The sequence below is a fragment of the Lynx canadensis genome, chromosome E1 (genome assembly GCF_007474595.2).
Source record: "Lynx canadensis isolate LIC74 chromosome E1, mLynCan4.pri.v2, whole genome shotgun sequence".
Classification (NCBI taxonomy): domain Eukaryota; kingdom Metazoa; phylum Chordata; class Mammalia; order Carnivora; family Felidae; genus Lynx; species Lynx canadensis.
The window spans coordinates 43902117-43925538 of record NC_044316.2 but is presented as its reverse complement, the minus strand read 5'-3'; the positions used below and the strand labels follow the sequence as shown (position 1 = coordinate 43925538).

The 23422-nt window shown below is 37.1% G+C and overlaps 1 protein-coding gene across 1 annotated transcript in view; it reads right to left on the bottom strand.

Moving 5' to 3' along the window:
- The window catches only part of EFCAB13 (EF-hand calcium binding domain 13), a 111386-nt gene that overhangs the window by 77608 nt on the left and 10356 nt on the right, over positions 1-23422 (bottom strand). The window contains 5 exon segments of the mRNA XM_032591226.2: positions 6525-6668; positions 8754-8836; positions 9623-9753; positions 12734-12848; positions 21748-21908. Coding sequence (XP_032447117.1) covers positions 6525-6668; positions 8754-8836; positions 9623-9753; positions 12734-12848; positions 21748-21908 — 634 coding nt within the window.

The following is a 23422-nucleotide window of genomic DNA, read 5'->3' as shown; positions in this document are numbered from 1 at the left end:
TTTATATAAAGTTCTAGAAAATACAAACAATCTGTAGTGACAGAAGCAGGTTAGTGTTTGCTTGGGAAGTAGTGAGGGGGGGTTGTGGAAAGAGAATGGGGGCTTACAAAGGGGTATAATGGGATTGAGTTTTCACAAGTATATACATATGTAGAAATTTTCAAATTGTATACTTTAAATATGTCAAGTATATACCTCAATAAAACTATAAAATACGCAGATAATTTAAAATCCATTGGAATAGCCAATTCCAAAAACAGTACAGAGGTTTTGTCTAAAAATTAAAAACAGAACTATCATATCATCCAGCAAGCTCACTTTTGGATAGATACCCAAAGGAAATAAAAGCACTATCTCAAAGAGCTATGTGCACTTCAAACATTGCAGCATTATGCCCAATAGCCAAGAAATGGAAACAGCCTAAATGCTCACCAACAGATGAATAAAGAAAATGTAACCTCTATGTATATGACATATTCTGGAGGGTGGAGGGAATGGGCAGATGTTTGTCAAAGGATACAAACTTTAGGTATAAGATGAACAAGTTCTGGGAATCTGATGTACAGCATGGTGACTATAGTTAATAATACTATATTGTATCTTTGAAATTTGCTGAGAGAGTATATCCTAAGAGAGTAGTGTTCTCATCACACACAAAAAAGGTAACTATGTGAGGTGATGGAGATGTTATTTACTTGATAGCTGGTAATCATTTCACAATGTATATGTATATCAAATCATTCTGTTGTACACTTTAAATATATGCAATTTATATTTGTCAATTATATCTCAATAAAGCTGGACAAGATAACATGACTTGACATAAACCATGTTCCTATAGGTATATGCATATCCTATGACCCAGCTTCTTCATTTCTAGAAATCTATCCTATAAAAATATTTACACAAATGTGCAAGAATTGATGAACAAGGATGCTCTTTATAGCATTATTTGTAATAGCAAAAATTTTAGAGGTAACTTCACCACTAATCAATATGAGACCAATTAAAATGTATATAACAAATATCCAGGAAGAATACCTACCAAATTATTAACAGTGTGTACTATGAAGAATTGTAGTGAAAGATTGAGGTGAAGAGATAATTTCCATTTTGTAATTTGTAAACTTCTTTCAGCTAAAAATAATAACTTAAAAAAACCTTTATATTCAGTTATTAAACTTTTTCTTGTATTTGCAATTTTTACCAAGATATTCAATATAGGTCTACATTTTTTTCAATGTAAAAATTAAGGAATAAAAATTTAAACTAACATATGTTATCTAAAATTGTTTGTATGGACACTAATAATGAAGCAGCAGAAAGAGAAATTAAGAAAACAATCCCATGTACAATGGCACCAAAAAGAATAAAATACCAAGAATAAACTTAAGCAAGGAGGTGAAAGATCTGTACTCAGAAAACTATAAAACATTGATGAAAGAATGTGAAGATAACACAAACAAATGGAAAGACATTCCGGGCTCACGAATTAGAAGAATATTGTTAAAATATCCATACTACCCAAAGCAATCTACAAATGTAATGCAATCCCTATCAAAATACCAACAGCATTTCACAGAACTAGAACTAACAATCCTAAAATTTGTATGGAAACAGAAATGACTCCAAATAGCCAAACAACCTTCAAAAATAAAAAGAAAGCTGGAGGTATCATAATTCCAGATTTCAAGTTATATTACAAAGCAGTAGTAATCAAAACACTGTGGTACTGGCACAAAAATAGACACATAGATCAATGGAACAGAATAGAAAACACAGAAGTAAACATACAGTTAAATGGCCAATTAATCTTCAACAAAGGAGACAAGAATATGCATTTGGAAAAGAGAGTCCCTTCAACAAACGGTGTTGGGAAAACTGGACGGCAACATGCAACAGAATGAAACTGGACCACTTTCTTACACTATACACAAAAGTTCAAAATGGATTAAGAATTTAAATGTTAGACCTAAAACCATAAAAATCCTAATAGAGAGCAGAGGCAGTAATTTCTCTGACATCAGCTATAGCAACATCTTTTTCAATACATCTCCTGAGGCAAGGGAAACAAAAGTAAAAATAAACTACTGGGATTACCACAGAATAAAAAGCTTTTATAAAAAGCTGTACCAAGTTTCCTTTGGTACAGCAAAGGAAACAACCAATAAAACTAAACAATAACCTACTGAATGGGATAAGATGTTTGCAAATGACATACCCAATAAAGGGTTAGTATCCAAAATATATAAAGAACTTATATAATTCAACACCAGAAAAACAAATAATCCATTTTAAATGGGCAGAAGACAGGAACAGACATTTCTTCAAAGAAGACCTACATATGGCCAACAGACACATGAAAAGGTGTTCAACATCACTCATCATCAGGGAAATGCAAATCAAAACCACAATGAGATATCACCTCACACCTATCAAAATGGCTAAATTTAAAAACACAAGGAAAAACAAGTGTTGGCAATGATGTAGAAAAAAAAAGGAACCCTTGTGCATTGTCGGTGGGAATGCAAACTGGTGTAGCCACTGTGGAATACAGTATGGAGAGTCCTCAAAAAATGAAAACTACCATATGATCCAGTAATTGTACCTCTGGGAATTTACCCAAAGAATAAACATTAATTCATAGGTATACAGGCATCCCTAGGTTTATTGCAGCATTATTTAAAATAGCCAAATTATGGGAGCAGTCCAAATGTCCATCGATAGATGAATGAAGATGTGATACACACACACACACACACACACACACACACACACACACAGGAATATTATTCAGCCATAAAAAGAATTAAATCTTTCCATTTGCAAAAACATGGATGGAGCTAGGGAGTATAATGCTGAGTGAAATAAGCCAGTCAGAGAAACACAAATACCATATGATTTTACTCACATGTAGAATTTATGAAACAAAACAAATGAACAAAGTGGTGGGGGGCGGGGGTGGGGAACAGGACAAACCAACAAACATACTCTTAACTATAGAGAACAAACTGGGGGTTACCAGAGGGAAAGTGGATGAGGGGATGGATGAAATAGGTGAAGGGGATGAAAAGGATACTTATCTTGATGAGCACTGCATAATACAGGGAATTGCTGAATCACTATATTGTACACCTGAAACTAATACAACACTGTATGCTAACTAACTGGAATTAAAATAAAATAAAAACAAATAAAATAAAATAAAATAGGTTGTATGGCTTTGGAGTACACTTTTATCTTTCTGTCCCTCAGTTTCCCCAACTGTAAATCCAGGTAACTGGAAGAAACTACATCTGAAGTCTTGAAATCTAAAGTTCTAAAGATTTATTGCTTTGAATTTCTAAAAAAAAATTTTTTTTTTCAACTTTTTTTTTTGGGGGGGGGACAGAGAGAGAGAGAGAGAGCATGAACGGGGGAGGGGCAGAGAGAGAGGGAGACACAGAATCGGAAGCAGGCTCCAGGCTCTCAGCCCAGAGCCTGACGCGGGGCTCGAACTCACAGACCGCGAGATCGTGACCTGGCTGAAGTCAGACGCTTAACCGACTGCGCCACCCAGGCGCCCCTATTGCTTTGAATTTCTAATAACAGTATTACTTAAAAGCCTTAAAATGTTCACATCCTTTGACCTAGCAATTTCAATTTTAGTGACCTATCTTTTGTCTGATGAGATAAAGAGAAAAAACCCTGCTTATAACAGCAAAAATATTAGAAATGACATATTTATTTAGATTATTTGTTATATAGCTTATTTTTCAAAACAATTTGTTTTTGTGCTTTGATCTGTTCCACAGAAAAATTCACAGCTGCCAAAACCAGCCTGATGGCAGGGCCCGGGTGATGGATGGATCGGGACTGCATGGTGGCCCACCGACAGCGAAGCTTCTTGTACCCCTGCTTTTATGTGATTTGGCCTTAGCATTGGTCAGGGCAGCCCCCCCTACCAATGAAAGTACCTGGGGATTTGTCGGTTGGGGAATTGCCCATGACGGGCCCCCTGGGAAAAGGACCACGGGGGAAAGAAATAAGATTCCGCAGGGAAATTATGCGGGCCTACATCCAGCCCTTGCCACCCCCTGTAAAGACTCCTCTACCTAAAGGAAGGATAGCCCCATATATTTCCCAGCCAGGGAGGGGGACAAATGGATTTGAAATCCCCACCCTGGCAACAAAGGAATGTATCTATGGATACAAATTACTCCAACCCCTAGGCCCACTTGGCCCCCAGGAGGCATTCCAGATGATAACTGGACCTGGTGGGTTAAGGTACAGAATGGTTCATTAGTTCCTAGGTATACATTGTCTCCCTGGGAGCGCAGAAGGTGTGGGTTCCCAGGGCCCTCTTGGCTCCCTCCCGGCACCCCAGACCAAAGCGAATAACTTTTGTTCCTTATACGCAAATGGTTCAAAGAAACAATTAAGAAGTCATGTCCCTGTAAATGTTCCACTTGAGGTGTTGAGAGATAGATGACCTTTCATGAAAATAGCAAAGCAAACGCTTTCTAGACTATAAATAAACGTAGATACATAATGAAAATAATATGAAGAAATTAATCAATTTCTTGTAACGTTACAAGAAAATAACCATGTTGTCCCTTAATGGGTGATTACACAAAGGAACATTTTTAGAATTAGGTAAAGCCAAGAAACATAGATGATGCACGCTACAAGGAAATTGCTAACAAATATAATGCCACGTTTGCCGCAATAAAGCGGCCAGTCTAACACACTGTTGTTGTCCGTGTCCATTTGTTATTTTCGCCGACGCCGTGCATCCTTCAGGAACCCCTGGACCTGCTGGGGCTGGACCCCGGCACACAGCCATTTAAAAAGGCAGTGTTGGGGTGCCTGGGTGGCTCAGTCGGTTAAGCGTCCAACGTTGGCTCAGGTCATGATCTCGCGGTTTGTGAGTTCGAGCCCCATGCCGGGCTCTGTGCTGACAGCTCAGAGCCTGGAGCCTGCTTCTGCTTCTGTGTCTCCCACTCTCTCTGCCCCTCCCCAACTCATGCTCTGTCTCTCTCTCAAAAATGAATAAATGTTAAAAAAAAAAATTAAATACTTAAAAAGGCAGTGTGGATCTATATTTATTTACATGGAAGGTTGCCTAACATATAAAGTTAATAGAAAAAGGTAACAAAATTGTATGCATGTAAATCAACATATATATTTTCTAATTATGTGCTTATGCATATGTATATACCACAGTTACACACACATACGCACACACATGCTTAGAAAAATCCTAGAAAAATATATGTAAAAATACCAAAGTTCAGCTCTGGGTAGTGGGATTACACATAAGTTTTATTTTCTCCTTTCTATTCTCCTATGCTTTCAGAGAATAAAGTTATTTCCACTTTGAATAATTATTTTCATAATAAATCTCCAAAAAATTATATGTCAAGAGAATTAACATATGGATAAATAAACATGTCAGAAAAAATAGAGTTGCTTTTTAGTCTTTCTAAAAGTTAGATTTATATTTATTATTTTATTTTTATACCCTCTGAAAGTTGTGTACAGTAGGCACTCAAAAAATGTTGGGGTGACTCGGATAGATAGACGAATGACACCATTGCAACTTGTCAGTTCCTGTTAGGTTGCTAAGTAACATTCTATTGGTGGTACATTTGACTCCTAGTATTCTCCATCTATAAATTTTTTATAATAACCAATCCACATCTTTTATTTGAGTAGCTTGATGCTTTTAACCTCAGAGTATTACTGTGCCATTGTGTGTATTAAGTTTATTTTATTTCTGACCAATCCTTCAACTTATCTATACCATTTTTATTCTAAACTTATCTCTCTTCCTTAATAAGCTTGGAATGGTCTGTAAATATAATCAGTTCTCTATTATTTACTTCTTTGATTAAAGTATTGGACACTGACAACAAAAGAACAATTACTTTTCCAGATGTTTTAAAATAAAATTATTAGGATTTTGATTTGCATTTTTTTGACTACTGAGGATGGAAAATATTTTTTTATGATTACTGGCTACATATATTTTCTTTTATGTGATATTCTTATCCGTGGGTCTTACTCACTTTTCCATTCCATTGTTTGTTACTAATTTGTGTGAGTTCTTTACACATTCTGAAAACTAATCCTTTGTCACTTCTGTGAATTGCAAATATTTCCAAGTTCATAACTTGTCTTTTTACTTTAAAGTGTCTTTTGATAAATAAAAGTTCTTAATTTTAACATAGTTAAATATATTAATCTGGTCTTTTATACTCACTTTTGCCTTAAGTAATCTTCCCTATCGTATGCAAGTAGCAAAAATTAAAAGTCTAAAAATATCAGATGTTGATGAAAGTATGTCATAATCCAATCTAGTAATCAACCAATCCAATTATACCGGAGGCCCAATTTTTTAATATTATCGTAAATGTGCAAAAAAAGTTTTTAGAACATATTATAAAGCTTAGCTTTCCTATGATTTGTAATTAATCTGACCAACATATAACTTACATCTATGTTTGCAAACCTTAAACTAATAATGAAAACACAAAACTTACCATCAATATCAACAGTCTTTAGTGCCTTTTGCATTTCCGAATCACTTATAAAAATCTTCAAGGTGTGATGGATCATTGGCAGATCATTCACATAAATTTTACCACTTTGAATTTTGCTAAAAATTTTACAGGACTTCTGAAGTGCTAAATACACACGACAAAACGGTTAATTAATTCAAACGAATAATTATCGTCATCCCTGCTACACTCTCTCCCAATGAAAAAACAACAATGATCAGTAAAGGAAGAAAGAGGAGCAAGTCTTTGTGTTCTAATTCTTTGCTTTAAAATCAATCTCATGATTTACTTAGGTATGTCTAGAGTAAATGACCTCCAAGTCTACAAGTTTCCTAAACAACTCTCAGAAACTGAGAAAAGTCATGCAAAGCTCACATAGCAAAAGCAGTCACAATTTTCCCTGGGAATGTTTAAATCCTTCTTCCATGCTCCCATATCACTTGGTACATATCTCAGACAAAGCTATTGGTACTGTGATGGCTTGCATGTCAATATCCCTCACTCAACTATCAGGCTCTAGGGGGCAAGATTTTTCATTCTTCAAGTGCCAGTGCCTACTTCAGAACAGATCCTCAAAAAATGTCTGTTGAATTAAACTGAATTTAGTTCAGTGGGTACTACCCTTAGTTTTCAGAAAAAGAGGTGCTAGATGACAGTACTAAATACCAGAGAAAGACTAACATATTGATAACAATGTTTTTTTTTTTTTTTTTAATGTTTATTTATTCTTGAGAGAGAGAGAAAAACAGAATGCAAGCTGGGGAGGGGCAGAGAGAGAGCGGGAGACACAGAATCTGAAGCAGGCTCCAGGCTCTGAGCTGTCAGTACAACCTATGTGAGGCTCGAACCCATGAACTGCAAAATCATGACCTGGGCCGAAGTTGGACGCTTAACCGACTGAGCCACCCAGGCGCCCCACGATGGCTTTAATAACAGGAGTTTTAGTAGAGTATTAGGGGTGGAAACCAGGTTTCAGTGAAACGGGAAGTAAATAAATAATTAAGGAAACCAACTCTTTCAAGAAGCTTCTTTGAAAAACATAGAGTATAATACTGACACAGTCCCTGAGGAAGCAGAAGAAAATTCAATGGAAGAAAATTAAGAGTGAAGGGATTAGTGACATGAAAGGGAATCTTCTCCAATGAGAAAATAGGGAAGGCTATGGATGTTGTTTATAATCCTAACAGTTCTCCTCATGAGGAAAACTTTTTTTCCTTTTTTTCTGTATCTATATGAGATGATGGATATTAATTAAACACTGTGGTAATCATCTCACAATATATGTAAGTCAAGTCATTATGCTATACACCTTAAACTTACACAGTGCTACATCTTAATTATATCCCAATAAAACTGGAGGATAAAAGATGTCTGGGGCACCTGGGTGAGTCAGTTGATTAAGCATCCGACTGCAGCTCAGGTCATAATCTCGTGGTTCGTGAGTTCAAGCCCCACATTGGGCTGTGTGCTGACAGCTCAGAGCCTGGAGCCTGCTTACGATTCTGTGTCTCCCTCTCTCTCTGCCCCTCCCCTGCTCATTCTGTCTGTCTCTCTCTCTCTCTCTCTCAAACATAAATAAACATTAAAAATTTAAAGAAAAAGAAAAGATGCCTAACATAGGGGCACCTGGCTGGCTCAGTTAGTAGAACACGCAACTTCTGATCTCAGGGTTGTGAGTTTAAGGCCCACGTTGAGCACAGAGATTACTTATGAAAAAAAATAATAAAAAGATGCCTAATATGATGATCAGAAAGGAAAAATATGCTAAATGACTCCATAAATATAAAGAAGAGGCCCAAGATACGGGAGAGTTCAGTGTCAAGAAGTGAAGGGGGAAAAAAAAGAAGTGAAGGGTACTATGTACCAAGAACTAAATCCTAGTAAAATCAGTGACTCTAGTGCTTACTAATATATTCATTGGATGTAATATTCAGACTTTTTTCCCAAAATATTTTAACTAAAATAAGCACATATGTTACATTTTGCCTATCAATATAACAGAAGATATTTCTAAAAAAAGATATTTATGAATACTTATTTTACCTAGTTTGCTTATGCTTACTCACAGACTACAGCATTTGTCACATCATGTAATATTAGTTGATATCATATGCCATTAGGAGTAAAGAAAGTGACACTAATCACTGAAACAATTTCTAAAATGTACACAATCAGGTAATTTATTCAAGAAGTTCTAGAATCCATTATTACCGCTTAATTCTTGTGAGTGTAAGTGTCCTTGAGGTACTTCATTATATGATGTCTTGCAGAGGCTAGAAAGCATTTCCCTTTTCCTGTCAAAGAAACAGCCACATTAGAAAGCAGCACAAAAACGAAACAAAATAAAACACCACACACACAAAATATTTATGCCATTTTTCCATTAAAATATTAGCAAGCCTATCAACAGTTTGAGATTCTCCAGTCTCTTACTCCATAAAAACCTTTATTAAAAGACCATCCAAGTGATAGTGAATTATATACTCTTCATCCCAGAATTCCCACCTTGCTTCTTTTAGACATCTCTCTATGGAGCAGAATTTACCCTGGTCAGTAAGTAGTGCCCATGATTCACTATCCTTTGGCTGTCGTCCAATTTTTGCTACTCTTAATTCAAGTCACAGCAAATTTTATAGAAAGTTATTATAGAAAGGAAAAACAAGAGTATCTTTAAATAGCAAAGAATCCCAGATGCCACAACCTGTCAGTAAAATTTTGAAAAGATGATTTATCTAATCCCCTAACACGTAAATAACTCAAATCATAGAATGTTAGTGTTAGAAGAAATCTCAAGGGTCCGTCTAGTACAAGATTCTTGTACAGATGTGGAGACTGAGGCCCAGAGATATAAAGTGAATTGTACAAGAGCCTAAGCTAGCAAGTGAGGTCAATAAGGACTCAACGTTAAGTTTGTGAATTCCACATACAGTGATCTTAGCTCTACACCACCCTCCCTAGAGCATAGTCTTAGTTTGCACAAACTATTTTGCATACTTTATGTGGAAATGATAGATGATTCTGAAAAGAAAAACCCAAATCTTAATGCAACATTTAAGGGAAAAAAACAATGATTTAAATACCGAATAATTGAGGAAGATGTACAAAGGGGTGATAAAGTCTTGTGAACACTGTACTGATTCGGAAACTTGAGTGAAGACCTTTCTTTCTTAGTCATCTTCTCCTTCAACAGCTTCACTGAGGAAGAGGCAATCTAGAGCCAAATGCAGGAATGTGGGTGCCTGAGATCACACTGGTAAACCAGCATTACTGGAAAATAAACCTCTTAAAAAGATAGCTAATCATATCTGGGTTCCTCACTGATGTAAAATTGCTTTTTGTAATGGAATTAGAGTTTACATACACTAAAATTTTAAATAAACTATAGAATTTTTTTTGCAGAGTCATGTTTTTCTAAGTATGCAACTAAATCATCTAATTAATGTCGTGTCAATTTAAAATAGTGGATTTCACAAAGCAGGGCAAATCTATGGTATAGTGAAGAGAAGAGCACCAGATTCTAGGCTACATATATGGGCTTTGACTATATGAGCAAAATAATGTGGAGAATCAACACAGTTCTTCAAATAACACAGGTACTTATGCTTTAAATCATCCTCATGATTGAGAAAATTATCCACTTAACATGTATGCATAAGCATGATTCAAAAGTGGCTGGGGCGCCTGGGTGGCGCAGTCGGTTAAGCGTCCGACTTCAGCCAGGTCACGATCTCGCGGTCCGTGAGTTCGAGCCCCGCGTCAGGCTCTGGGCTGATGGCTCGGAGCCTGGAGCCTGTTTCCGATTCTGTGTCTCTCTCTCTCTCTGCCCCTCCCCCGTTCATGCTCTGTCTCTCTCTGTCCCAAAAATAAATAAAATAAACGTTGAAAAAAAAAAATCAAAAGTGGCAAGTAGCTGGGTAGACAGAAAAGCATCACTTTAGAAAACGAGGACTGTAATAATAGGTGTCTTCAATTTTACGTGGAGTCTAGAACCTTGTTTACATGGAGTCTAGGCCCCTTTTGAAGCACAGAAGTATGCAGAGTAAAATCTGTCTTTGTCTCAGCTCCAGGCTGGAAAAAAAGAGAGAGAGAGAGAAGAAAGAGTACTCCTCTGGATTAGTTATGGTGATAGATCTACCCACACATGAGTACAGAACTCAAATCTACACTAAATATGTGGGGTAGGAGAACAGAAACCAAAAAGTCATTTAAAGTTGTCCCATGTCCATCACACCTCTGAAGTGCAGTGCAGAAGAGAATTCAAATTCTCTTGGAGGAGAATACTCTAAATCCAGACTCACGTGAGATTCCCACAGATTTAGATCAACAATATATGAGAAAATAAACAAAAAGTACAAAGCACCCAAGGACATAAGTTAATGAGTGAGAAGCAGACAAAGCAATAAACAGAAGATTTAGATCCCCCAGGGACTTTATATTATCTTTATCAGGTATCAGTCTTGAAACAACTAAAGAACATGACCAAAAAACATGACATAAGGCAGATTATAAGAAGAACCAAATGGGGTTGCCAGGGTGGCTCAGTCGGTTGAGCGTCTGACTTCGGCTCGGGTCATGATCTGGCGGTTTGTGAGTTCAAGCCCCGCGTCAGGCTCTGTGCTCAAAGCTCAGACCCTGGAGCCTGCTTCAGATTCAGTGTCTCCCTCTCTCTCTGCCTCTCCCCTGCTCATGCTCTGTCTCTGTCTCTCAAAAATAAATAAATGTTAAAAAAAATTCTTTTTAAAAAGAACCAGGGGCGCCTGGGTGGCTCGGTGGGTTGAGCGGCCGACTTCGGCTCAGGTCATGATCTCGCGGTCCATGAGTTCCAGCCCCGCATCGGGCCCTGTGCTGACAGCTCAGAGCCTCGATCCTGTTTCAGATTCTGTGCCTCCCTCTCTCTCTGACCCTCCCCCGTTCATGCTCTGTCTTGCTCTGTCTCAAAAATATATAAACGTTAAAAAAAAATTTTTTTTAATTAAAAAAAAAAGAAGAACCAAATAAAGTTTCTAGAGGTAAAAAATATAGGCACTGAAATTAAATTCTCAATAGACAGTTTAAACTAGAGATTAGATTCAGCTGGAGAAAGATAACCTAGAAAGCAGATGGGAGAAATTACCCAGATGAGATAGACAGTATATCTAAGTACATCATATAGTGAATGAAGCAGGCTGAATGGTGGCCCCAAAAAGATATGTCCATATCCTAATCCTTGGAACCTGTATATGTGACTTTATTTGGATAAACGGTCTGTGGAGAGGGAACAAAGTTAAGGATCTCAAGATGAGATATACAATGAAGTGTTTATAAAAATGGAAGGAGGGGCGCCTGGGTGACGCAGTCGGTTAAGCGTCCGACTTCAGCCAGGTCACGATCTCGCGGTCCGTGAGTTCGAGCCCCGCGTCGGGCTCTGGGCTGATGGCTCAGAGCCTGGAGCCTGTTTCCGATTCTGTGTCTCCCTCTCTCTCTGCCCCTCCCCCGTTCATGCTCTGTCTCTCTCTGTCCCAAAAATAAATAAACGTTGAAAAAAAAATTTAAAAAAAAAAAAATGGAAGGAGACTTGAGATATAAACACAGGGGAGAAGACCATATATAGAGCAAGATGGGGGCCAAGATTAAAGTTATGCTGCCACAGCCAAGGAATGCTCAGGGTCACTGTTACAACAGCAGAAGTGTTAACAGAGAGCATAGTAATAAAAATAAAAATCTAATGGAGAAGGAAGGGGAAAATGTCATATTCTTCTGAATGGGTTCCTTGTTACATTTTTTGTAAAAAAAAAAAAAAAAAAAAGAAGAAGAAGGAGGAGGAGGAGGAAGAAGAAAAAGAAGAAAAAGAGGAGGAACAGGGGAAGGAAGAGAAAGAAGAAGAAATATTTAAGACTGTGACATTTCAGGGGTACCTAGGTGGCTCAGTAGGTTAAGTGTCTGCACGAATTTCAGTTAAGGTCATGATCTCATGGTCATGAGATCAAGTCCATGTCAGGCTCTATGCTGGGTGTGGAGCCTGCTTAGGATTCTCTCTCTCTCCCTTTTCCTCTGCCCCTCTGCCCCTTTCCCCTGCTCGCACTCTCTCTCTTCTCTCAAAAAAAAAATGATTTTGATTGATGTGACATTTCAATACTTGGACTAAAATGTGATGGAATGTTTGAAAGCTAAAAACAACGCTCAAAAGTAAAATATTTTCAGATCATATGTACCTCAGTTCTTTCAGTATGCAACTGTACTTGTAAACTTTTCTTTCTTCTGAACTTTTTCTCTCCTGAAAAATCAGAGGATTTCTCTTCTCCACAGAGGAATATTGATGTTTCATACCTAAATTGCACAGAAAATTGGAATAATTCCTGAGTTGCTTTTTTTTCTTACTTTTTCTTTTTTTCATCTTTTATCTATAGAAAATTTCAAGCATATACAAAAGTAGACACACTAATGTGATGATTGGGGCGACTGGGTGGCTCGGTTAAGTGTCTGACTTTGGTTCAGATCATGATCTCATGGTTCATGGGCTGGAGCCCCGCATTGGACTCTGTGCTGACAGCTCAGGGTCTGGAGCCTGCTTCAGATTCTGTGTCTCCCTCTCTCTCTGTCCCTCCCCCACTCATGCTCTGTCTCTGTCTCTCAAAAATAAATAGACGTTAAAAAGAATAATGTGACAATCTTCCCATGTACCCATCACCCAGCTTCAATAATAGGCAATCCTATTTCAGCTATATCCCTACTCCCGTTTCTTATTATTTTGAAGCAAATTCCAACATCATATTATTTCATGAGTGAAAATTTTAATATTAATTTCTACAAGGTGTTTTTTCTTTTATTTTTGAAAAAAAAATTTTTAATGTTTATTTTTGAGAGAGGCAGAGCACAAGCAGAGGAGGGGCAGAGAGAGAGAGAGAGAAAGAGAGAGAGAATCCGAAGCAGGCCCCAGGCTCCCAACGCAGGGCTTGAACTCACAAACTGCGAGATCATGACCTGAGCAGAAGTCAGACACTTAACTAAGCCACCCAGGTGCCCCAAGGTGTTTTTTCTTTAAAAAAAAAACACACATATAAAACACAATTATGACACCCTAAAAGTTAACAATAATTTCTTAGTATCATCAAACATGGTCAGTGTTCAAATTTCCAATTGTTTCATAAATGTCAAAATTTATTAACACTCTGCATCAGGATTCAGTAAGGTCACCATTACAGTTTGTTGACTGATGTGTCTTTTAGATCTCTTTTTTATCTATAGGCTCTTTTTCCATGTCTTTTATCATCCTCATTATCACTATTGCCAGGCAATTTGTCCTATAGATTTTCCACAGTCTGGATTTTGCTAATTATATCACCATGGTTGTAGAATTTTAAAGACTTGATCAGATTAACTTCAACAGATTAAGTGTTGAACCACTAAATTGTATACCTAAAACCAATATTATACTATATGTTAACTGGAATTCAAATTAAAACTTAAAAAAGACAGCCAGGTGATTTTAACGTGTAGATAAATTTGATAGTCACTATGCAAACAACCACAGGCTTGTTCCTATTCAGAACTCCCATCAATTGGTCTATAACTCAGCATTTTATAAGAAATACCTTATTCTTCCTTTTAAAGGAACTAAAAGCAAAACTAAAAGCTCTTTAGCAGAAGTGGCTCCTTCTTTTTAGAGTAACCTGCTATACAAGGGCTACTTAAGTAATACAAAGGACAATGAATGGATTGAATCTATAACATCTTCAGATGAATTTGGCCCCAAGCAAAATTGTGATATACAGGTAATTTTTATCATGCACCTACCTCACTGCCCTTCCTTAGCAGGTACCTTGCCCTTTTGACTCTCTATCCCTTTAAGTCCAATCCCATGAATTCCTGCCCTCAGAGTGCCATTGCCTTGCTCTTAGCCCCCCTGAATCTGCCCTATTATTAGTCTCCTCTGCAGTCCTCCACTCACAAAGGGAATGACTTTAACTCTTTTGATTACGACCCAGAGTATAAAATACATTTCTATTGAGATGTAGTACACATATACAAAGAGAGAGAACTGAAGTAATTTCACAAAGTAATACTTATTATGTGAAAAACACTCTAGTGTCTTCAATACTATTAGAATTTCTTTTTAAACAAAATACCAGTTAGTGACCTCCTAAGTTGATTTTATAATACACAAGTGAGTCATAATCTAGAATCTACTGCTACTTTATATCACCCATCCTCTCCCCATATATCTCCATTGAGATCTTCATATTTCTGGAACAATTATGATTTCCACATTACTACATGATTTTTCAAATCCTTTATTATTTTTCTAAAGTATAAGTGTGTTTATGTTATGAGCTGCCTCAAACATTTTACAGAATTGGGATGACTTACTATAAATAATGAAGAAGTGAAAACATTTGTTCTGTACCCTATTCTTCTAGGGCATTGTGTCTCCCCGGTAACGTAGTTTATACACTGCTAATGAAAGAATGTAAAGGAACACTTCCACCATCTCCCATTCCTTCCTAGGTGACAAGTTTTATTGCGATGTTCTAGAAATAATTATTTTGCCTTGTGTCACTGAACATAAAGGAATAGTGGGATTCTCCATGAGATTATCACCAGATTTGTCAGCAGGAACCTTGCAGGTCAGAAGGCAGTGGTATGGTATGTTTAAAATCCTAGGGGCAAAAAATACCAAAAACAAAAACCTGCCAACCAAGAGTACTCTACCCCCCAAAGCTGTCCTACAGAACCGAAAGACAGATAGTTTCCCAGACAAAAAAAAAAGGCTAAAGGAGTTCATCACACTAGATAGACTGACCTTATAAGAAATGTTAAAGTGGGGGTGCCGGGGTGGCTCAGTCGGTTGAACGTCCACCGTCAGCTCAGGTCACGATCGCACAGCTCGTGAGTTCAAGCCCCACGTCAGGCTCTGTGCTCAAAGCTCAGAGCCTGGAGCCTGTTTCAGATTCTGTGTCTCCCTCTCTCTCTGCCCTTCCCTTGCTCACACTGTCTCTCTCTCTCTCTCTCTCTCTCTCTCTCTCTCTCTCAAAAATAATAAATAAACATTAAAAAAGAAAAAAGAAATGTTAAAGGGAGTTCTTCAAGCTAAAATGAAAGGATGCTAATTAGTAACATGAAAACAAATGAAAGTGTAAATCTCACTGGTAGAGGTAAACATATAGTTAAATTCGGAATACTGAAATCTTGTAATGGTGGAAGGTAAATTACATATATCTCTCACATAAAGGTTAAAAGATAAATGTATTAAAAACAACTATAACAACAATAATCTGTTAATGGATACACAAATATAAAAGGACATAAGTGGTGACATCAAAAACAAAATGAGAGTGAGGTGTAAAAATGCTGAACTTTTGTATACATTTGAAGTTAGCTTGTTACCAGTTTAAAATAGGCTTATAAGATGTTTTATATAAGCCTTATGGTAACCACAAAACAAAAACCTACAGTAAATATACAAAAGATAAAAAGAAAGGAATCAAAGTATATCACTAGAAGGGCACCTGGCTGGCTCAGTCAGTGGAACATGCGACTCTTGATCTCGAGGTTGTAAGTTTGAGCCCCACATTGGTTGTAAAGATTACTTAAAAGTTAAAAAACATAATTTTAAGTATATCACTAGAGAAAATCATCAAATCACAAAGAGAGAGAGTAAGAGGAAGAAAGGAACAAAGAAAACAAGCAACCAAGCCAGAAAACAAGCAACAAAATGGCAATAGTAAGTCCATACCTATCAATAATCACCTTCAATGTAAATAGACTAAATTCTCCAATCAAAAGACAGAGTGGCTGAATAGATTAAAAGAAAAAAAAAAAAAAGAACCAAATATCTGCTGCCTCCTAGAGACTCCTGCAGCTTTAAGGACACTTATAGACTGAAAGTCAAGGGATGGAAAAAGATATTCCATGAAAATGGAAACCAAAAGAAGGCAAATGTAGCTATATTCATATTAGACAAAATAAATTTCAATAAATATTTTTTGGTTTTTGTTTTTTTAATTTTTTTAATGTTTGTTTATTTTTGAGAGAGAGAGAGAGACAGAGAGTGAGCGAGGGAGGGGCAGAGACAGAGGGAGACACTGAATCCAAAGCAGGCTCCAGGCTCTGAGCTGTGAGCACAGAGAGCAACACAGGGCTCAAACCCATGAACCATGGGATCACAGCCTCAGCGAACGTCAGTCACTTAACCAACTGAGCCACCCAGGCACCCCTCAATACGTGGTTTTTTTTAATGTTTAATTTTGAGAGAGAGAGAGAGAGAGAGAGCATGATTGAGGGAGGGGCAGAGAGAGAGAGGGAGACACAGAATCTGAATCTGAGCTGTCAGCACAGAACCCCATGTGGAGCTCCAATTCACGAACCATGAGAGCATGAACTGAGCTGAAGTTGGACGCTTAACTGACTGAGCCACCCAGGTGCTCCCATCAATGTATGTTTTTTTTTTTTTAATGTTTATTTATTTTTGAGAGATACAGAGACAGAATGCAAGTGGGTTAAGGGCAGAGAGACAGGGAGACACAGAACCCGAAGCAGACTCCAGGCTCTGAGCTGTCAGTACAAAGCCTGATGCGGGGTTCAAACCCACAAGCTGTGAGATCATGACCTGAGCTGTAGTCGGATGCTCAACCAACTGAGCCACTCATATGCCCCTCAATGTATGTTTTTAAGCCAAAAATTATAACAAGAGACAAACAAGAATCATTACATAATGATAAAGGGGTGAATTAATCAAGAGGATATAGCAACTGCAGTGTTTATGTATCCAATATTACAGCATCTAAACATATAAAACAAATACTAACAGATCTGACGGGAGAAATAGACAGCAATGCAGCAATAGTAAGGGACACTTAAATACCCCACTTTCAACAGTAGATAGACTAACTAGAGAAAAATGAAGGAGAACATTGAACTTCAACTATACTGGAAACCAAATGGACCTAACAGACATATAGAGAGCATTCTATCCAACAGCAGCAGCATATACATTCTCTCAAGCACACATGCAACATTCTCCAGGATAGATAATTTGTTAGGCCACAAAACACGTCTTTAAAATCTTAAGAAGACTGAAATCATATCAAACATCTTCTGTGACCACAAAGGTATAAAACAAGAAATCAATTACAAGAAAAAAACCTGAAAAAAATCACATATGTAGCGATTAAACAATATGTTCCTGAACAACCAATTGGTCAAAGAGAAAATCAAAAGGGAAATAAAAAATACCTGGAGACAAAGTAAATGAAAACACAATATACCAAAACTGACTGGATGCAGCAAAAGCTGTTCTAAGAAAAATGTTTATAGAGATAAACACCTACATAAAGAAAAAAAGAGGGGCACCTGGGTGGCTCAGTTGGTTGAGAGTCCGATCGGCTCAGGTCATGATCTTACATGACAGCTGATAGCACAGAGCCTGGAGCCTGCTTTGGATTCTGTGTCTCCCTCTCTCTCTGCCCCTCCCCCACTCACACTCTGTCTCTGTGTCTCAAAAATGAATAAACGTTAAAAAATAAAACTTAAAAAAAAGAAAAAAGAAAGATCTGGAATAAACAACTTAATTTTATACCTCAAGGAACTGGAAGGAAAAAAGGAACTAAGCCCAAAGTTAATAGAAGGAAGGAAATAACAAAGCTCAGAAATATAGACTAAAAAGACAATAGAAAAGATAAAAGAAGCTAAGAGTTTGTCTTTTGAAAAAAATAATCAAAACTGACAAATCTTACTAGACTAAGAAAAAAAGAAAAGTCTCAAAATCAGAAATAAAGAGGAGACATTCAACTGATAACAGAAATACTAAAGCTCATAAGAAATTACTATGAACAATTATATGCCAACAAATTAGATAACCTAAAAGAAATTTATAAATTTCTAGAAACATACAAGACTGAATCATGAAGACATAGAAAATGTGAACAGACCAATTATTAGCAAGGAGATTGAATCAGTAATCAAAGACCTCCCAACAAAGTCCAAGATGGCTTCACTGGTGATTTCTACTAAACATTTAAGAATTAACACCAATCCTTCTCAAACTCTTCCCAAAAACTGAAGAGGAGGGAACACTTCCAAACTTGTTTTATGAGGCCAACATTACAGGTAACAAAACCAGACAAGGACACTACAAGAAAAGAAATCTGCCGTCCAATATCCCTGATAAACATAGATGCAAAAATTCTCAACACAATATTTCAATAATACGTTATATTAGTACAATATTAGTACAATACAATATTAATACTAATTAGTACAATACAATACTAATATTGTACAGTATTAGTACAATATACTAATATTTCAATTGTGCATTAAGAGGATCATAGACCATGATCTAGTGGGATTTATTTCTGGAATTCAAGGATGGTTCAACATAGGCAAAACAGTAAATGTGATACCCCACATGTGATACCCCAAATGTGATAGGGAAAAACCCATTCTTCTTCTGTGTTTCTCCTTTACTCCTCCACGACTACCACACTCACAACACTTCTGACACCAGATGTGTCAGGTATTCTTCCCCACCACCAAGCAATTCTCTGCCACACCAACTGGGTGTGACACCAACTGGGTCCCACAATTTACCTCAATTCTAACCCTATCTACTTGGATAGACTGTCAGATTCCACAGGTTAAGGGATCTGTCCCACAAGGCTGCTCCCACCCCACTTGTGCCAATCACAACTCCAGATTGTGACCTGTGCTTCGGACTCATCACCTATAAATGAGAGGCTCCCAAAAGGCCCTCCTTGGATTTGATTAATTTGCTAGAAGAGCTCACAGAACTTAGAAAAATAGTTAGATATGTTTACCAGTTTACTTTTTTAAATATGATAAAAGATACAGGTGAATAGCCAGATGAAGGGATACATAGGGCAATGTCTGGCAGGATCTTAGCACAGGAGCTTCTGTCCCCAAGGATTTGGGAGGACATCAGCCTCCTGGTATGTGGATGTGTTTACCAACCTGGAAGATCTCTGAATAGGCCTATACTACTGAGATTTTTATGGAGGCTTATTCATGTAGGTAGGATCAATTATTAATTCCATTTCCAGTCCCCTTCCCCTCTCTGGAGAACTTCTAGGTTGGTGAACACATCAACAGACTAGGAGGGTGACACACCCCAACCCCATGGGGACAGAAGCTCCTGTGCTCGGGACCCTCCCAAACCTCACCCAATGAATATCTTCATGTGACTATTCTTCTGTATACTCAGTCATGTCCTTTAATAAACTGCTGAACATAAATGTTTCCCTGAGTTCTGTGAGATGCTCTAGCAATTAATTAAACCTGAGTAGGGATCATGGGAACCTCTGATCTGTACCCAAGTCAAACAGATTACAAAATCAATAGACAAAAATCAGTTGTGTTTCTATACACTAACAAGAAACTATCAGAAAGATAAATTAAGAAAACAATCCCATTTACAATAGCATCAAAAAACAAAATACTTAGAAACAGATTTAACCAAGGAGGTGAAAGATGAGTACACCGAAAACCATAAAACATTAATGAAAAACACTGAAGAAGACACAAATAAGTGGCAGGATGTTTTGTGTTTGTGGACTGGAAGAATTAATTTTTTTAAATGTCTTATACTACCCAAAGTGATTTATATATTAAATGCAATTCCTGTCCAAATTCCACTGGCATTTTTTGCACAGAAGTAGAATAAATAATCCTAAAATTTGTATAGAATCACAAGAGACCTCAAAGAGCTAAAGCAATTTTGAAAAGGAAATAGTAACATCTGTAGAACATAGTAAGCTCTTCGACATTGGACAATAATGTTTTGGATTTGACACAAAAAGCAAAGGCAACAAAAGCAAAATTAACAAGCGGGACTACATCAAACTAAAAAGTTTCTGGACAGCAAAGGAAACCATCAGCAAATGAAAAGGGAATCTATACAATGGGAGGAAAATATTTGCAAACCATATATCTGATGAGTTAATATTCAAATATACAAGGAATTCATACAACTCAATAACATAAATAATCCAATTTTAAAAGGACTTGAATAGACATTTTTCCAAAAAAAGGCATACAAATGGCCGACAGGTACATGAAATGGCTCACAATCGCTCATCATCAGGGAAATGCAAATCAAAACCATAATGATGTATCATCTCACACCTGTTAGAATAGCTGTTTTCAAGGAGACAAGAAACAAGTATTGGCAAGAATGTGGAGGAAAGGAAACACTTGTGCACTGCTGGTGGGCATGTAAATTGGTGCAGCCGCTATGGAAAACAATGTGGAGTTTCCTCAAAAAATTAAAAATATAACTACAATATGATCCTGCAATTCCATTTCTGGCTATATATCTGAAGGCAATGAAAACACTCTCAAAGAGATATCTGCACTCCTAGATTCATCACAGCATTATTCACAACAGCCAAGGTATAGAAACAATATAAATGTCAACCAACAGATAAATGGCTAAAGATGTGTCATCACACACATACACACACACACACACACACACACACACACACACACACACACACAGGAATACTACCCAGCCATGCAACATGGATGGACCTTGAGGGCATCATGTGAAGTAAAATAGGTCAGACATAGAAAGGCAAATACTGGATGATCTTATATATATGTGGACTCTAAAAAAGCCAAATTCATAGAAACAGAGAGTAGAAGGGTGGTTTCCGGGGATGGAGGTGGGGGAAATAAGAAAAGGGAGAGGCTGGTAAAGGGTAGAAACTTTCAGTTAAAAGGTAAATAAGGTCTGTGGGCCTAATGCATAACATTATGGCTATAGTTGATAACACTATATTGCACAATGGAAATCTGCTAAGAGTAGAACCTAAGTGTTCTCACCAACATAGTTAAGTAAATAAGGTAAATATGTGAAATGAGTAAAAGGTGCTAATCATTTCACAATGTAAACATATATTAAATATTCACATTGTAGACTTAAATACATTATTTTGTCAAAAAAGACAAACTTGCAGGCATATGGATAATTGCTCTGCTATAACTAGAAGCCCATGGTGGCTTAGAGGCTTCCACATAGCTGTGAGAGAAATGAGAAAAAAAATGAAAAGAACGGCTACCTAGGAGTTAAAACTATACCAAAAGAAAGGCCACAAATATGCATGACCCTCCACATTTAGCACCTTATGAGAACATAGGAGCTACATTTTTGGTTCTCTCAAGCTTGCAGCAGTATAATTCAATTAAGTGAGTTCAGAGTTTAACTTACCTTTTTTTGTGCTCTAGCCTCAAACCCCTAATTTCATGTGAAATTGTCTCCTGTGTCATTTGAGAAAACTTGATGTCTTTCTTGTTGTCAATATGTCTCGATGGCAAGTTGGTTGCAAGAGAATTACAGCCTTCATCTGATAAATCGCTATTTTCTTCTGCCTGGGGAGTAACCAAGAGCCACAGTCAACCGTGTTCTCTTTGCACAAGTAAGTTCAGTATGACCTTCCGGGTCAAATAATTCATTATAGATAAATATTTTCTCTAAAGTGATGCTACCAGACAGAATTTTGTTGAAAAGGATTTAATTATCAGTGCATTCGTTCGGATTAGGTACATGTTCTAAATGTCACCAACTATCCTTAGTGCATTATGCAGCTATAAAATGCCCAGCATTCGTGAACATTACCTAACAGTTGTGGAATTTAGTTCTTAAGGTATCTTTAAACTTACTTCATTAAATTAAAAACTCTTCTCCATGAACAATAAGGTAAGGGAAGTGAAAATAATATAAAAACAGGGAGGGGGACGAAACATAAGAGACTCTTAAATATGGAGAACAAATAAAGGATTACTGAGGGGTTGTGGGAGGGGAGATGGGCTCAATGGGTAAGGGCATTAAGGAATTCCTCCTGGAAATCACTATTGCCTATATGCTAACTAACTTGGATGCAAATTAAAAACATATAAACTAAAATTAAAGAAATAATTAAAAAGAAATAAAAACTCTTCTCTACATCCACTATCAAGAGGATGAGAAGACAAGCCACAGACTGAGAGTAAATACTTACAAAAGACATATCTGATAATGGGCTGTACTCAAAGTACTGTTATTCTGTATATTCAAAAATATATACAAAGAACACTTAACAATAAGAAAAAGCACAACCCAACTTAAAAATGGGCAAAAGATCTTAACAGACATCTTACCAAAGAAGACGTGCAGATGGCAAACAAGGAAATGAAAAGATCATGTCAATAGGAAAGTGCAAATTAAAACATCAAGATACCACTACACATCTGTTAAAATGGCCAAATCCAAAATACTGACAAAACCAAATGCTGGCAAGGATGTGGAGCAAGAGGAACTCTTATTCATTGCTGGTGGGAATGCAAAATGATACAACCACTTTGAAAGACAGTACTAAACATACTTATACCATATTTGGCAGCAATTACACCTTATTGGTATTTACCAAAGGAGTAGAAAACATATATCCACACAAAAACCTGCACACAGATGCTTAAAACAGCTTTATTCAGAATTGCCAAAACTTGGGGAAAAAAACAGTGCCCTTCAGCAAATGAATGGCAGTAGATTCAGTACACGAACTGTGGTACATCTAGAAAATGGAATACTATCTGGCACCAAAAAGAAAGGAACTATCAAGCCATGAAAAGACATGGAGGAAACTTAAATACGTATCGCTAAGTAAAATAAGCCCATCTGCAAAGGCTACATACTATATGATTCCAACTATACGACATTCTGAATAGGTTAAACTATGAAGACTACAGAGACCAGCGGTAGTCAGTGGAGGAGGGGGAAAACGAATAAGCAGAGCACAGAAGATATGTAGGGCAGTGAAACTATTCTATATACTATAATAATGGCTACATGTCACTATACACTTGTCCAAACTCACAGAATGCACAATACTGAATCAACCCCAATG